The sequence below is a fragment of the Macaca thibetana genome, chromosome 18 (genome assembly GCF_024542745.1).
Source record: "Macaca thibetana thibetana isolate TM-01 chromosome 18, ASM2454274v1, whole genome shotgun sequence".
Classification (NCBI taxonomy): Eukaryota; Metazoa; Chordata; class Mammalia; order Primates; family Cercopithecidae; genus Macaca; species Macaca thibetana.
Genome location: NC_065595.1, coordinates 67,229,757 through 67,247,035, shown reverse-complemented (window position 1 = coordinate 67,247,035; position 17,279 = coordinate 67,229,757). Strand labels below are relative to the sequence as shown.

General features: G+C 37.3%; 1 protein-coding gene across 6 annotated transcripts in view; it reads right to left on the bottom strand.

Moving 5' to 3' along the window:
* The window catches only part of PTPRM (protein tyrosine phosphatase receptor type M), an 835,753-nt gene that overhangs the window by 467,621 nt on the left and 350,853 nt on the right, over nt 1-17,279 (bottom strand). For all 6 annotated transcript variants that reach the window (XM_050767360.1, XM_050767362.1, XM_050767361.1 and 3 more), the window contains exon 5: nt 5,915-6,030. In XM_050767360.1, coding sequence (XP_050623317.1) covers nt 5,915-6,030 — 116 coding nt within the window. The remainder of the gene's footprint in view (nt 1-5,914; nt 6,031-17,279) is intronic.

The window sequence follows — 17,279 nt, the reverse complement described above, 5'->3', positions numbered from 1 at the left end:
ATCACAGTAAATCTGAGACTATCAGGTTAAAAGGCTAATATCTGAGATGCAAGATCATTCAGTGAAGAAAAATGTCCAAGAGAAAAAATTCATGCATTTGTAAATAAATAACACAATACTTGTACGTAAGTATAAACATGTACATATATATACAGACATAAACATATTAGACATATAAAACTGACTTTCACTAATAAAATGGAGTTAACTGTAATAAACATAAAAACCGGATGTACAACTGCACAAAAGTTTCCTACATTTTCTGGGCCTCTGTTTTCTCGTCAATAAAATTAGGAATTTAATTTAAAGATTGCTCCAAATTCAGGTTACATAATTGTGTAATTTTAAAAAGATATTTAAAAATGGTAGGGACTTCTAACAACTGTGAGAAAGTGGTTATTTTCCAGGTTTCCACTGCCAACTGCTATTCACTCAACATGCGCACCTCACATCCTAGCCTGATCAAAGATCCTGTTCATCCATTGTTGAAAAGACATCACGCCTCCCTCCCTGTCTTCCGCTCTTTGTCTGGGAGGCAGAACTTTTGTATTTCCCACCAACCCTGAATGTAACATGGTTGCTAAGAAGAGTAAGGAACGCAGGAACTTCCACAATGATTACAAGAAATAAATTAAAGAGCAGAAGTTACAAAAACACCAAAATGGGACCACAGGCAGGGAAGAGGAAGGCAGTGGCCCCCATGCCACAGATCTTGCAACTGCACATGCATGAGTCATCTATAGGTACATAAACACTAGCTAGCATTAGTTATCACCTTCATTTACTGGAAAGTATTATAAACAGGAAGTCCTGAGAGAAACAAGCAAATGTAGACAAATAATATTTGGAATACTGAAGAAAGAACAATAAAGGCTTTAATACAACCATACATGGCTTAAAGGTCACTGACTACATAAAAAATATACAACCTCAGAAGTTGCCCATCAGCAAACAGAAGTTATTTATTTTTATTTATTTATTTTTGAGACGGAGTGCAGCAGCACAATCTCGGCTCACTGCAACCTCCGCCTCCCAGGTTCAAGCAATTCTCCTGCCTCAGCCTTCTGAGCAGCTGGAACTACAGACATGTGCCACCGCACCCAGCTAATTTTTGTGTTTTTAGTAGAGACAGGGTTTCACAATGTTGACCAGGATGATCTCGATCTCCTGACCTCGTGATCCACTCGCCCCACCCTCTCAAAGTGCTGGGATTACAGGCGTGAGCCACTGCAGCCAGCCACGACAGTATTTTTAAAAGTATAAAAGTGTAGAAAGTATAAAAAGAAAATCCCAAATTCCATTTTCTCTTTTCAGTATTTTATATATATATATATATACACACACACACAGAGTATATGTATACAGACTCTGAGATATTTTCAAAATGTGGGCTCAGAAAGTGATCAGAAAGTTGACAGAAAAAATTACGGTAATATTTTGGGTGCTTGAATGATTTCCACAAATACATTTAATTTTAGTATCTCACACTGTTGCAGTCCGTGTTTATATGAATAGATTGCCATATCCGATAGCATATCACAAGTATCTTCAAGAACTGCAGTGCATATAGGTTTTTCAATACAATAAAAGAGTTCTACAGATGTTGTGTTCCTACCGTCTGGAAAATTTTTTAAAGTATTTTACAGCTGTAATGATAGATGTGCTCACATACTGGGTCTTATTCTTTTGTTCAGTGTTCTAGAAAAAGCAATCCCACTCAGCAACATAACCTGTGTGGTCCACAGATGAGATGAAGAAAATATAAACAGATGGGACACATCTGTTAATCATAAACATTTCTTCATTAGTGTCATCATCAGATTTATTTATGTTATGTTATTGTCAAAGACTCTGACAGGGATTATATTTAATCTAAACTAAAAAAAAAATCAAAACCTTGGCCATTTTTCACAGGTATGGATCAATATGACATGCAATACATATAAACATTATTTTCTATGGTCAGGATGGCACCTTGATACTAACGATGTAATACTGGTCACACCCAAATTCTTCTATCAAAGCATAAGTGCATAACGCCTATTCACCTACCTTCCAAATACAAGAAGACGGTAGAGTGGAATTACTTAGAGGTGAAATAAAAGTAAATAAACAGAGTTGTACTATTACCAGCTATGCCATTTTTCCTTGTGATCCAGGAGAATTCTATACTTCCAACTCCTCTTCTATAAAACAGATAAACCACCATGGGATACAACCATGAAACTCTGTGCAGAATGCCTATTGTGGGCCTCAGAGGACTTCAACACAAGTAGTAAAAATTATTGTAAATAGGTCGGGCATGGTGGCGCACCCCTGTAGTCCCAGCACTTTGGGAGGCCAAGGCAGGTGGATTGCTTGAGCCCATGAGTTTGAGACCAGCCTAGGCAACATGGTGAGAACCTGTACAAAAAATTAGCCAGGCATGATGGTGCATGCCTGTAGTCCCAGTTACCCAGGAGGCTGAGATGGGAGGATCATCTAAGCCCAGGTGGTCAAGGCTGCAGTGAGCTGAGATCATGCCACTGTACTCCAGCCTAAGTGACAGAGTGAGACTCTGTCTCAAAAAAATATTGTAAACGATTATATTCAAAAACACCAAAGTACCCCCAAACAAAGATGTGTTATTAATTTCTAAATATTGTCTCACTCTTGAGAGAGATTCGAATCACAGAAAAACCTAAAAATATGTTTTTTCTTCAATCTTCTGCGTGGATATCAGGATTATTTTGAGGACCTAAATGAGTTTACATGCAGACCTGGTCCATGATGAAAGGTTTACATGTCTCCACAACCTCTAAAGAATGGCCTGAGAAAATGTTTGAGGGGGAGTGAGGGGTCCTAGGCAAGAGGGCAGGAAGGGCTCTGCCAAACCAGCATCTGCTGAAACCCCTCATCACCACTGGAAACTGCTTTGTAAACATATAGATTAATAGAAACTACACGTGCAGGTGAAGGACACAGGTCTGATTTCATAAGCTATTAATAAAATAAACATTTGCCCACAAAATGCCTACCCAACCAGGGAAAATAAATTATTGAACAGTAAAATTATTCTAACATCACAAAGACTCACTAACCAAATGGTGTCCTGATTCCAGGACAAAGTAAGTTTCAGTAAAAAGCTCAAAGTCACAACAGTTCTATCTGTGTCATCTTCTTGACAGTGCAGTGTAGAAAGCAGCAGTGCAATAAATGGTCACCGAAGACAAGAGGGGTCAGAGAGGACTGAGCAAGATAAAAAGAAAGGCATTAAGGGACTGACTGTGAAAACAACTACAAACACTATCGTTCAAATCTAATGAGAAAAAATTCAAAGATCAATACATGGAAAATTAAACATCAGAGTCAAATTGAGGCAACTGAACACAGGAACCAGTTCTACGCTATGTCTGCCTTCTGTCTTTCCTGATTTGGAATGTGTGTTGTATTTTGCTTCACACTAGTAATTTCCAACCCTGGGTGTACACTGGAATCACTTGGAGAGTCTTTAATAAATCATTGCATGCTGGGCCCCAATCTAGACCAATTAAATGAGAATCTGGAAATAGGAAAGACATTTGTGAAAAAAACCAAACCAAACCAAAACAAAACCCTTCCGAGTTGTTCTATAGTAGAGTCAGGGCTGAGAACTTTGCAGTTAGACCCTTTTTTTTAAACCCCAAAATTGTAAGTAGCTTTCTCCAAACCACATGACAAATTATCTTTAAAACAAAGTTCCTGAATGTATAGGAAGTAGCGAAAGATTTCCAACCCAAATAAGTGCTCAAGTTTAAGTAGGAGTACACCAAGTCCAGGACATCTGCAAAAATAAAAAGAGCAAATCATGTCCTCACAAACATGTACATTCTTGGGAATATCTAAGATGACTCTGTTGAGGAAAGAGTTTAGACTTAATATAGTATTTATATTATATTCTCTAGACTTAATATAGTATTAATATTGTATTCTCTCAAGTAATATCATAAATATTATAAGCAAAACATATTTTTCCACAAATAAGATTTCTAGAAATAAATCAAAGGAACAAATAGTTTCATTTTTATAAGGTGCTTAATACTTTGTGGAAAATGTCAATAAGATGTTCGTCTCATCAGTTACCACAGATGGCCAATCTTGATTGTGTTTGATACCAATAGCCATTATCTGAGAAAACAATTCTGAATCCTAACATCAAGAGTTTAAAACAACTGGGAAGTGGATTAGAAAGAGAAAAAGAAATTGAATACTGAAGACAGTTTTCACAAGCTGCAAAATGTTCTTAAGTTAACAGTTACAAAACTTCTACAAAGAAGAAAGTAAAGATGAACTTGGAATATACAATATAATCCTCTGCATACACTTCCTGGCCAGCAATGTCTCTAAAAGGGACAGTAGGATATGAAAAAAGAGAGTGACAAGGGGCAGAGGGGTGGAGCATCCTGACAGAAAACAAGAAGTCTCTCCAAAATGCATTTCCCATCTGACAATCCATTGCTGATTAATCTTGGGACAGTACCTTCAAGTATCTCCCATTTTCCCCAGAAACAGAGGAATAAAAATACTACTGGGCTGCACGCAGCGGCTCACACCTGTAATCCCAGCACTTTAGGAGGCCAAGGAAGGAGGATCACTTGAGGCTAGGAGTTTGAGACCAGACTGGGCAATAAGGGAGAATCCATCCCTATAAAAATGACAAAATAATTACTCAAGCATGGTTGCATGTGCCTGTAGTACCAGCTACTTGGGATGCTGAGGCAGGAGGATCACTTGATCCCAGGAGGTTGAATGAGCCGTGATGTTACCATTCTACTGCAGCCTGGGCAACAGAGAGAGACCCTGTCTCTAAGACAAATATAAAACAAAGCAAAGAACTACTGATCTACATTGCAGTGATTAAAAGGAATAAAGGATTTAAAAACTGTATACAGAGTGTCACACAAAGTCACCCATCACAATCATAATTACACTGTGAGGCATGACAGGAAGTGGAGAGACGGCACGTGCAGAGACAAGGCCAGCACGCATAGTGGAGTGGAAGCCGGTGTGGTATGGAACACAACCGCATACACAGAAGGGTTAAAACCCAAAGGACAGTTCAACTCAGTAGCAAACTAAAAATAAATAGATAATACTTTTTTTGAAAAAAGAAACCCACACAAAACAAAACAAGGAAGGATAAGGACAAAAAATCAACACCACTCAAGATGAAAAATGAGCAGCCTCCAGATTAATGCTTAAAAGGAAGAAACAAGAACGCAATTGGAGAATACTAAGGTGAGGGAAACCTCAAACCTAGAGTTTAGAGAAGTGGGTGGCATTCTGGTTAGAAGGGACAGGTAATTTAATCCCACTCATTCTGTCAGGATTCTTGAGAGCATGGATCTATCCATGCAACCCTCTGCCATGCAAAACACATATGGTGGAATTTGAATAAATATAAAACAAGTCACACAATTGAACATTACACCAAAAAATTTAATTAAAAACTCAAAATAAAATATGTATTAATTTCTAAGTTTAAGCTTACAGTTTGGAAATGCAAATGACAAAAAGGCCTATGAAGTGTGGTGTGGGGGGTGTGTGTGTGTGTGTAAGAGAGAAAGAGAGATTCTTTAGATTTTTCTCAAGAGGAGGACTTAGGAGAAGAGTGCTACATTTTGTAATTTAATAAACTGCCATATAAGTCATTTGACAATCAGATCTTCCAAGCAAGATAACTAAGCATAAGCAAAGGGGAAAAAAAAGAAATTCACAAAAGGTGCATAAACAAAAATAATTAGCTTTTATAGATTACTAAGTAATCTGGCTACTTATTAACAAAGAAGGAGACTCTTATACTAGGATCTGAGTCTGTTTCTCTGGGTTCCTCCTCCAGGGTGAATGTATTCTTCCTGCTGGACTCTCATCAACAGGTGAAAATGAGTTACTGTACCTGTAGCCAGAGCCTGTCTCCTGCCACGGTCCTGCCGATGGCACTGCACTGGAAGGTAGCAAATTGGCCGGCGTTAACTTCCACATTCTGAATCCGCAGGAAGTGAGGAGTCCTGGCTACATAAAGAAAAAGAATGAAAGATGTTAGAAGTGGCGATTTGTAACTAATGTATGTCTTCTTCAATCTACCTGCAATTTTTGGCCTTTCGATTTTGTTTACCTTGGGGAAAAAAAAATGCTTTTGCTTATATGAGCTTTAAGTATTTAACATAATTTTTAAAAATATCATAAAAAGTTTTGGTATGTTGCGTAAAAGAATAACAAAAAGCCAAGAATTCTGGAATAGAACGAAACAGAAAGAAGTTATTTTATTGTTCCTGCTGTGCAAATTATCATAGCTCAGCAGTCTTCTTGTAATAACAGATCTGTATTAATAAAGATTAAACTGAAACCTAATTGATGTTTTGAACAAAAACATATTAGATATTTATACCAGCAACATGAAAAGAACAGTAAGAAGTTAAATGATGTTATCAAGGAAGCTTTTCAAGCCAAGTACACAGCTGTACATAATATATATTTTAATACCACTAACTGGTATGCAGCATTACTTATGTAATATTTTTCAGCTGCCAAAAATACTATTTCTTTAGACATGCTCTGTGAAATGATGCTGACACTGCCATAGCATGGCAATGTTTGCTGATTCTTATTTCCAATTCAAGAACTAAGGATTCCAAATGGTGAACACCATTGTCTAGTAATGTACATTGTCCATATGGAACAGCTGTCGAAATAAAGGATTATTCCTACTTGGTATGAGAAGCAATTTCTGCATCACACTGAAAACAGGTGTCCAGGAACTAGAATGATAAGTCAGGACTTAAATTTTATGAAAATTCTACGTTTAGGAAAACATTCCCTTATTATAACAATGATAGAGTGAAAGAGTAACAAAGCGGGAAGGGTGGGCACAGAAAAGGAAGCAAAGAGTATAATCATACTTTCTGGGAGAGACAGATAAATCTAGATAATAACTAGAATACATCTGTTATGCCTTGCCAGCTTTTCCCCACTGCCAATGTGTCTTCAGCCATGTCTAGGCAGCTTCAAAAAAGGGTGCCCCACTACTGGGTAGCAAAAGATTACAAACTAGGGCTTGTATTAGCCTGGGCAGAATGTAATTAGGAATGGAACTTGAGTTACTACCAAAGAACAAAGAAAAACTTAATTTAATGTCAAAAACACAGAGGAAAGCCCCATTATTAATTTGGAGGCCACTAATAATTCAAAGTATTCGTGATGCTCAGCATACAAAATATTCTAAATAACTTCCAATAAAGCAATATAACCATGGACCATTGTTTCTTAATACTAATATATTAACATATAACTCTATGATCTCTGCTTTTCACCGACTTCATCAAATTACCCCTTGCTCAAGAATAACATAATTCTGTGTTTTTAAAAGATCTCTGTAAAAAGTCCCTAAATGAATTTCTCTTTTAGTCTTTGTTCCTGAAATACTCAAAGACCCATTGTTTTTAGAAAATGGAACAAGGTAACCTTTATCGGGTACTTATGCACCAGAAAGTTTTCCACTGACTACTCACAAACCTTCTGTGAGGGAGATATTTTCTCCATTTCCAAGAGGGGGAACACTTGTGGGTACTTGGCTAGTAAGTGTCCGAAGAAGAACAAACTCCAGTATATCCAGTTCCAAACCCCAGGCTCAGTTTACGAAGCCACAGTGCCTCTCCCCAGACTTCCCACCATCTTTGCCTTTCCTTATCTCTTCATCCCACTTGCAGTGGCTCCCCTGTCTGCCTGCTGGAATTTTCAAGGTGTTTCTCAAACGCTGTTCCTTCCATGAAGCTTCTGCAGATTCGCTCACCTTGTGGTTAGGCCTTCTAATATCACAATAGCCACAGCACTTGATGCAACAGAACTTGATGGTATCGCCTCACGCTCAGCAAATACTCATTATCATCATTAAATTCATATTACTTAAAATTATTAAAACCATCCACCTATCCTTAAAGACTGTTCATTTTAGACTTCAATTTCTGTAGAATTCTACTCTCTCTCTCATCTGACACTAATGAAATTTTTACCACATAAAAAACGTTATAATCATTATAATTTTAGGTTTACTTACACCACAAGTCCCCAACATGAATAGAGTTCACTAAAAATTTTAAGATTTGACTCAATTAATAGGAATATATTAGAAGCCAAAAGCTGTTTTCTTGTCAAGGAAATTTAAACAAATTTCTTCTAATAAATCCATTATAGTACATGTGTCCTTAACTGGAAACATTAAAAAAAAATTCCCCCATGAAATAATTCTAAGCATACTCCCAAAGCCATGCAAGCTGAAACTGGATGACTTGATATAACTTCAAAAGATTAATCACCATCACCATGTGGGCCCCTCAGAAAGCCCACCGGAATACCTGCCTCTTCCACATTCTGCTCCGGGAAGTAACTGTGGCTGGGACACTACCATCATCACTGAAGACGCTTCAAACCCAACATCCAGAAATCTCAATGGGCTGCCCTCTGGACTCAGAATCTGAGTTTATAGTTTGTTCCAACCATTATTCTTTGTTTTCTTTTTGTTTCCTTGCTCTAATCTAAATTCACTCTCTTTTATAGATCTCTTACCTTACAATTTATAACACAAATGTCTCTGCACAGCAATCAACCTACTTTCTTTTTCTGAAGGAACTTCTACATGGGGAAAATACGGGGACCCATTCATATCCCCAGAGTTGGTATTAAGATTATTTTAAAGTGAAAACATTTGAGCAAAAGAAGATGTAGAAAGAAATCTTATCTGAACTTCAAGTATTTGACTAAAACACAGCTTTCCCAGAAAAAATAGTTGCCATTAACTTCCCTATAAGGGAGGTGCCTAATTCAGCTGCCAGGCAGACAAACTGCCTGTTGCCATTACCATCAAAAAGCCCAACAGAACTTTCTACATTTTCCCACTGAAGCCCTAAAACCACCCCTCAATCTTTTGTTAAATTTGGAATATAAATCTTTATCTCTGGGTATTTAGTGAGTTTTTCATTGCTGGGAACTCTGGCCTGCAAATGAGAAAATAAACTTTGCCTTTTCTGCATTTAATCTGTCTCTTTCAGTTAATTTGCAGGTCCCCAACCACTGGACCCAAATCAGAAAAGGAAAAGTTTTCCTCCCAATAATATCTAAGGACAATGCTTTGAAGACTTCATTCCACATGCTGACCAACCCCCGCCTTCCACCTCCCTGTGAGGTGTTAAATGCTGAAGTTATCCAGCAAGCTAGAACAGTAGGTTCTCTCCCTGGTGCTGGTCTCTCCAGTGGATTTCCCAGACACCTAATCCTGCTCTCCTCCAGCTACAGGTTACTACAGCAAGCTAGGTCTCTAACACAAGGTGTCTGGGTGTGTAGCCATTTTTCATGATAACTTGGGTTAAAGGGATATTGCACTTGGGGCCACTATTCTAAAGTTTACCCCGCTGAGTTAAGCTGGTCAGTTCTGAGCCTGTGCTGAAAGGTTGTTAAATATTTACTTTCAGTATGACTCCTGGTATATCGCAGCAGAATTATGCTACTAAAAGGTAGTGCTATTGGCACCTAGAAAGCAGAGGCTAGGGACACTGCTAAACATCCTAAAATGTGCAGGATAGCCCCCACCACAAACAATTAGCGGGTGCCAAAATCCCAGCAGCACCAAGGTTGAGAAACCCTAATATATATCATACATAAACAAGTTTACTGAAACATCCCCCATTATTGAACACTGACGTTTGCTTCCATTACATATAATACTAAGATAAAAGTTTTCATAATTAAAACCTTTACGTTTTCATAAATTAAACTATTAGAAATTACTAATAAAAAAAATGCATTTTTGCCAGTTCTGAAATGGTGGCATAGAAGCAAGTTGGCTTCACTCACTCCCACAAAAAATAAATAAATAAATATACAGCACAGAGATTATCACCAGCAATAGCCGAGAACTCAAATATGAGGATGAGACTATTCCAGGAGTCAGAGATACGAAAAATTTCTGAGCAGAGGGAAAAAACCAGACTTCAACCCCCAATCTGCCCAGCAGAAAGTATCCGGAAACTTTCCTCTGACTCATAATTTCTACATTGGAAAAAATGAGGTCAAAGTGGGTAAACAATTTCCCCACTATTTTGGATTGCCTGGCAGGAAATCTGTCCCTTCCCCAACCCAAAGGAAGCATCGAGAGTGCCTGAAGGGATAAATATTCCTAAGGACAGAGACAAAGGTAGGGCTCAGCAGGACTGCTGCCCCAGCATTAGAAACTTTCTCTGTAACTTGGCCAAAGGGATGCCAAATCAGAGTGGCTGTTAAGCAGTACCTCACTGTAGGAGAATTGTTCATCCTTTCTGCACAAACCCTTAACCAGCCTTCCCACACTACCAGTACATCCCTTTGGGGACCGTGCAAATTCAGGGAAAGTAGCACTCTCATTGTTTCCTATAACTGAGGCAAACCTTGGCTTAAGGTGTCACTTAGTGCCAAAAATTAGGCAGTAACCTAGCAGAGGAAAAAAAGGGAAATCAACAGGTAAATTACAAAGAAGCTCTAAGCAAACATGTCCACTAAAAACCAAAACAAGCCAGACTGGGAAGACTGGAATAAATAACCAACCCTTTAGTACAAAGACATAGACATACATCCACAAGAAACAAAAACAAATGAGGAACCACAGCCTCTACAAATGGACAAAGCAAGGAACCTGTGACTGATTTGAACAAGATGGTGATATGTGAACTTTATAACCAAAAACTCAAAATAGCCATTTTAAGGAAATTCACTGATCTCTAACAAGCCACAGAAAAGCAATTCAGAAACTTATCAGAGAAAGTTAAAAAAAATTTAAAAATTAAAAAAAAAAAACAGAAATCTTGAAACTAAGAAATACATTTGCTGAATTAAAAAATTCATTAGGGGCCGGGCGCAGTGGCTCACGCCTGTAATCACAGCACTTTGAGAGGCCAAGGAGGACAGATCACGAGACCAGGGGATCGAGACCATCCTGGCTAACACTGTGAAACCCTGTCTCTACTAAAAATACAAAACATTAGCCTGGCGTGGTGGTGGGCGCCTGTAGTCCCACCTACTCAGGAGGCTGAGGCTGGAGAATGGCATGAACCCGGGAGGCGGAGCTTGCAGTGAGCTGAGATCCCGTCACTGCACTCCAGCCTGGGCGACAGAATGAGACTCCATCTCAAAAAAAAAAAAAAAAAATCCATTAGAGGCTCTTAACAACCGAATGGGTCAAGCAAAGGAAACAATCAGTGAATGTGAAGACAGCTATTTGAAAATTTACAGTCAGAGGGGTAAAAAGAAAAAAAATGAAAAGGAACAAAGATTGTCTACAAAATATTGAAAAATACCTTAAAATATCAAATTTAAGAATTATTGGTGCTCAAGAGGTAGCTGAGCAACAGCAAGGGGCAAAAAGCTTATTCAAAAAAAAAAAAATATTACAGAAAACTTTCCAAAACATGAAAGAGATAAATATCCAGGGACAGAAAGGTCAGAGAACACCAAACAGATTCAACTCAAATAAGACTACCCCAAAAGTTATAATGATTAGACTCTCAAAGGTCAAAGACAAAGAGAGCATCCTAAAAGCAGCAAGAGAAAAGAAGCAAATAACATATAAAGGAACCAGGGTTCATATGGCAACAGACCTAAGTGAAAACATGAATGTATAAGAAGACAATTTCAAAGTGTGGAAATTTTTTTTTTTAAATTGTCATCCAAGAATACTGTAGCCACTGAAGCTATCCATAGAAAAATAAAGGTCAGATAAAGTCTTACCCAGACAAACAAAAGTTGAGAAAATTCATCACTATTAGATCTATCTTACAATAAATGCTAAAGGGAATTCTTCAATACGAAAGGAAAAAAAAAACACTAATGCGCAACAAGAAAACATGTAAAAGTATATAAAACCCACGGATAATATTAAATATACAGAGGCCGGGCGCGGTGGCTCACGCCTGTAATCCCAGCACTTTGGGAGGCCGAGGCGGGCGGATCACAAGGTCAGGAGATCGAGACCACAGTGAAACCCTGTCTCTACTAAAAATACAAAAAAAAAAAAATGAGCCGGGCGCGGTGGCGGGCACCTGTAGTCCCAGCTACTCGGGAGACTGGAGCAGGAGAATGGTGTGAACCCAGGAGGCGGAGCTTGCAGTGAGCCAGGATCATGCCACTGCACTCCAGCTTGGGCGACAGAGCCAGACTTCGTCTCAAAAATAAATAAATAAATAAATAAATAAATAAACAGACAAATCCAGAATATTCTAACACTATAGCTGTGGTGTGCAATCCACTTGTAACTGTTACGAAGCCCAAAAGACAAACCTTTCAAAAACAGTAATAAGTATGGCAACCTGTTAAGAGATAGGCAATATAAAAATATGCAAATTGAAACAACATAAATTCAAAATGTGAGGGGATGGAGTTAAAGCATAAAAGCAGTTTTTTCCATTCTTCTGTCCTTTTATTTGTCATCGAAGATAAGTTGTCATCTCTTTAAAATGACTTATATCTATAAGATATATTTTATAAGCCTAATTGTAACAACAACGCAAAACCTTTAATAGATTCATTAAATACAAAAAACAAATTAAAACATGTGACCAGAGAAAATCACTTAACTACAGTATTAAGAAAGGTAGAAAGAAAGAGAAGAGCTACAAAACAACCAGAAATTAAGCAACAAAATGGCAGTAGTAAGTCTTTACTTAATAATGACATTGAATGCAAATGAACCAAATTATCCAACTAAAAGGCATAGAAAGGCTGAACATACAAAGAACCAAGACACAATTAAATTCTTCCTACAAGAAATCCACCTCAACTATAAAGGCACACACATAGGTAAGACAAAGTGAAGTGGGTGGAAAAAGATATTCCATCTAACTGGAAAACAAAAACGAGGAGGATTATCTATGTTTATTTCAGACAAAATAGAGGGCAAATCAAAGACTGTAAAAACAAAAAAGGTAATTAGATAATGATAAAGGGATTGTTAAGAGGATAAAACAATTATAAATATTATACACCCAACACCAGAGCTCCCAAGTATATAAAGCAAACATTAATAGATCTAAAGAGAGAGATAAACTGTAATACAGTCATAGTAGGGAACATCAACAGACCAATCATTCAGACAGAAAGTCAACAGAGAAACATTAAACTACACACTACGCCAAATAGTCATAACTAACGTCTATGGAACATTTCACCCAAATGCTATGGAATACACTTTCTTTTCATAGTACATAGAACATTATTCAGAACAGAACATATCTTAGGCCAGAAAACAGGTCCCAACAAATTCAAAAGAGTGGAAATAATATGAAGTATCTTTTCTGACCTCAATGGAATAAAACTAGAAATCAGTAACAAAAGGAACCTCAGAAAATACAAAACGCATGGAAATTTAAAAACATGCTAGTGAACAACCAATTGAAGAAATTAAGAAGAAAATCCCATAGGTTTAGGTATGTTGTATTTCTGTTATCATTTGTTTCAATAATTTTTAAAATGACAATACTACTCAAAAATTACAAATTCAGTGGAATCCCTATCAAAATTCTAATGCTATTCTTAACAGAAATAAAAAATATAATGCTAAAATTTATATGGAGCCAGAAAAGATTCCAAATAGCCAAAGCAAGCCTGAGCAAAAATAAAAAAGCTGGAGGCATCATACTACCTGATTTCAAAATGTAGTATAAAGCTTTAGTAACCAAAACAGCATGGTACCAGCATAAAAACAGACCCATAGATCAATGCAACAGAACACAGAACTCAGTAATAAATCTATGCATTTGTAGCCAACTTGTCTTTGACAAAGGTGCCAAGAGTATACAACAAAGAAAGGACAGTCTCTTCAATAACTGCTTCTGGGAAAACAGGAGAACCATATGCAGAAAAAGGAAACTAGCCTCCTCTGTTTCAACATCTACAGAAGTAAAATCAAAATAGACCAAAGGTTTAAATCTAGGACCTGCAACTATGAAACCACCAAAAGAAAACACTGGTGAAACACTCCAGAACATTGGTCTGGGAAAAGATTTTTTGTGTACGACCTCAAGAGCAACCAAAACAAAAACAGACAAATGGGACTACATTAAGCTGAAAAGCTTCTACACAGCAAAGGAAACAATTAACAAAGTGAAGGGAGACCACGGAATGGGAGAAAATATTTGCAAACTATCCATTTGACAGAGGACTAACAATCAGAATATATAAGAAGCTCAAATAACTCAAGCAAAAATACAAACAGTCCAATTTAAAACTGGACATTCAAGTAGATGTCTTTAGATTCACTGATTCTTTCCTCTGCTTGACCCATTCTGTTAAGAGCCTCTAATGAATTTTCCCATAAGACATGAAAATTGCCAACATGTACAGGAAAAAAATGTTCAACCTCACTAATCATCTGAGAAATGCAAGTCAAAACAAAAATGAGCTATCACATTACTCCACTTACAATGGCTTTTATCAAAATGAAAGGGAGTAACAGACACTGGTGAGCATGTGGAGAAAGGGGAACCCTTGTACAGTGTTGGTGGGAATATAAATGAGTATAGCCCCTATGAAAAACTGCATTGAGGTTTCTCAAAAAAACTAAAAATAGAACTACCACATTATCCAGCAATTCCACTACTTGGTATATATCCAAAAGAAAGGAAATCAATATATCAAAGAAAAATCTGCACTCCTATGTTTATTGCAGCACGATTCATAATTGCCAAAATATGGAGTCGTCCTAAGTGTCCATCAACAAATAAGTAAATAAAATGTGATACACACACACACTCAAACACAAACACAATATCTCATATTACCTTATGGAGTATTATTCAGCCACAAAAAAAGCATGAAATTCTGTATTTGCAGCAACATGGATGGTACCGGAAGGCCTTATGTTAACTGAAATAAGCCAAGGACAGAAAAACAAATACTGTGTATTCTCACTCTTATGTTGGAGCTAAAATAGTGGATTTCATGAAACTAAAGAGTAGATTAATGGTTACCAAAGGCTCGGATGGGTAGGGGGCGTGGGGGTACAGGATGAACAGAAATTAATTCATGGGTACAAATATACATGTATTAGAAATAAAATCTAGTGCTTGAAGATCAACAGGGTGACCACAGTTTGCAAAATCTACTGTATATTTCAAAATATCTAGAAGATAATAATTCAAATTTTTCTAGCATAAAGAAAAGACTATCGTTAAGGTGATAGATATCCAATTACACTGCTTCCATTTTACAAATTGTATACATGTATTAAATTATCACATATACCCCCAAATATACACTTATATATCAATTTTTTTTTTTTTTTGAGACAGAGTCTCGCTCTGTCGCCCAGGCTAGAATGCAGTGGCACGCGATGTCGGCTCACTGCAAGCTCCACCTCCCGGGTTCATAAAATTCTCCTGCTTCAGCCTACGGAGTAGCTGGGACTACAGGCGCCCGCAACCACGCCTGGCTAATTTTTTTTTGTATTTTTAGTAGAGACAGGGTTTCACCGTGTTAGCCAGGATGGTCTGGATTTCCTGAACTCGTGATCTGCCCGCCTCGGCCTCCCAAAGTGCTGGGATTACAGGTGTGAACCACCGCACCTGGCCAAAAATAATTTTTAAAACACACATTTTAAAAGACATTTGGCACAAACTGTCAAACTGCTTTCCATGAAAGCGTGTAACAATTCACATTTTTACCATCAGGGTATGAAAGATCTTTTTCACCACCTTTTCAAAAGTACTATTACTTTGTCATTCACTGCAGCATAGATGTGCCTAGAGTACATGATGTGAGTTAAGTGATAAAAGCCAGGCACAGAAGGACAAATACCACATTCTCACTCATGTAAGAGAGAACAAAAAGTTGACCTGAGAAGTCGAGAGTAGAATAGTGGTTACTGGGGGTAAGAAAAGTAGGGAGTAGAGGGACAAAGAGATGTTGGCTAATGAATACAAAATTACAGATAGATATAAGTATTAATAAAGTTACAGTGTTTTACAGTACTGTAGGGTGACTATAACTAACAATAATTTCTTGTATAGTTGCAAATACCTGTTAACAGAAGACAGGACATGGAATATTAACAGCACAAAAAAAATGATAAATGTTTGAGGTGATAAGCTAATTAACCCTGAGTCGATCACTATGCATTGTATACATGTTTCAAAATGTCACTCTATACCTCATATATATGTACAATTATGTGCCAATTTATTTTTTTGGTCTTATTATTTAAAATAACATCTTTTTAAAAAAGAAAAGGACTCAGCTCTTTCCCCCTCTGTCTGCCATGTGAGGACACAACAAAAAAGATGGAAGTCTGCAACCCAGAAGAGGGTCCTCACCATAACCTGACCGTGTTGGCGCCCTGATCTCAGACTTCCAGGCTCCAGAACTGTGAGAAGTATATTTCTGCTGTTTATTTTAAAAAATACAATAAGTACTAACTTCTGTAATCTTTCTCGAGAAAGTTATAAAATGCATACACTCTATCAGCAAACGTAATAGTCAAAAATAATGCGAATATGAGAACTGTCACTGGTTCCGCTAAAGGTCTGTTCACCCATGGTATGCCCAGTTTGGGAATACTACTTTCTTTTAAATTTTTGTATTTTAATGGATTTAAGGGGTCCATGTGCAGTTTTGTTCCTTGGATATACGGCATAGCAATGAAGTCTGGATTTTTAATGTACCCATCACCTGAATCGTGTACGTTATTCACAATAGGTAATTTCTCATCACTCATCCCCTTCCCCATCCCACCTCTCAGGGTCTCCAATGTCTATTATTCTTCTATGTCCATATGTACACATTGTTTAGCTCCACTTGTAAGTGAACACGTGTAGGTTTTGTTTTTCTAAGTTATTTCACTTAAGATAATGACTGTGAGACCAGTTTCCTGCAAGAACATGAAAGTCAAACTTTCTGCTAATAGTGTAATTTTTTTCAGTAAATATTAAAGGCTTATATAATCTTCAAAGCTTTTAAGATGCCTAGATTCCCCTGGTTTAGTGCTATAAATCCTAGAACCATTTTCAGGTGGCTAGCAGCTTAAGGCTGATACTATTTTCAGATTTGGATTTCAGCACATTTGTGTTCAAGCATCAATACTTCCTTCAGTCCTTTACTATCTCTGAATATATGCAAAAGTTCTTAAACCTCAATCTTCACAAAATTTTTTTATTTGTAAAATGGAGATTTTTTTAAAGTACCTATTTTGCAGTGTTGATATAAAGAACAAATAAGATGATGAAGCCAAGGCATTCTCTGTGCCTCGT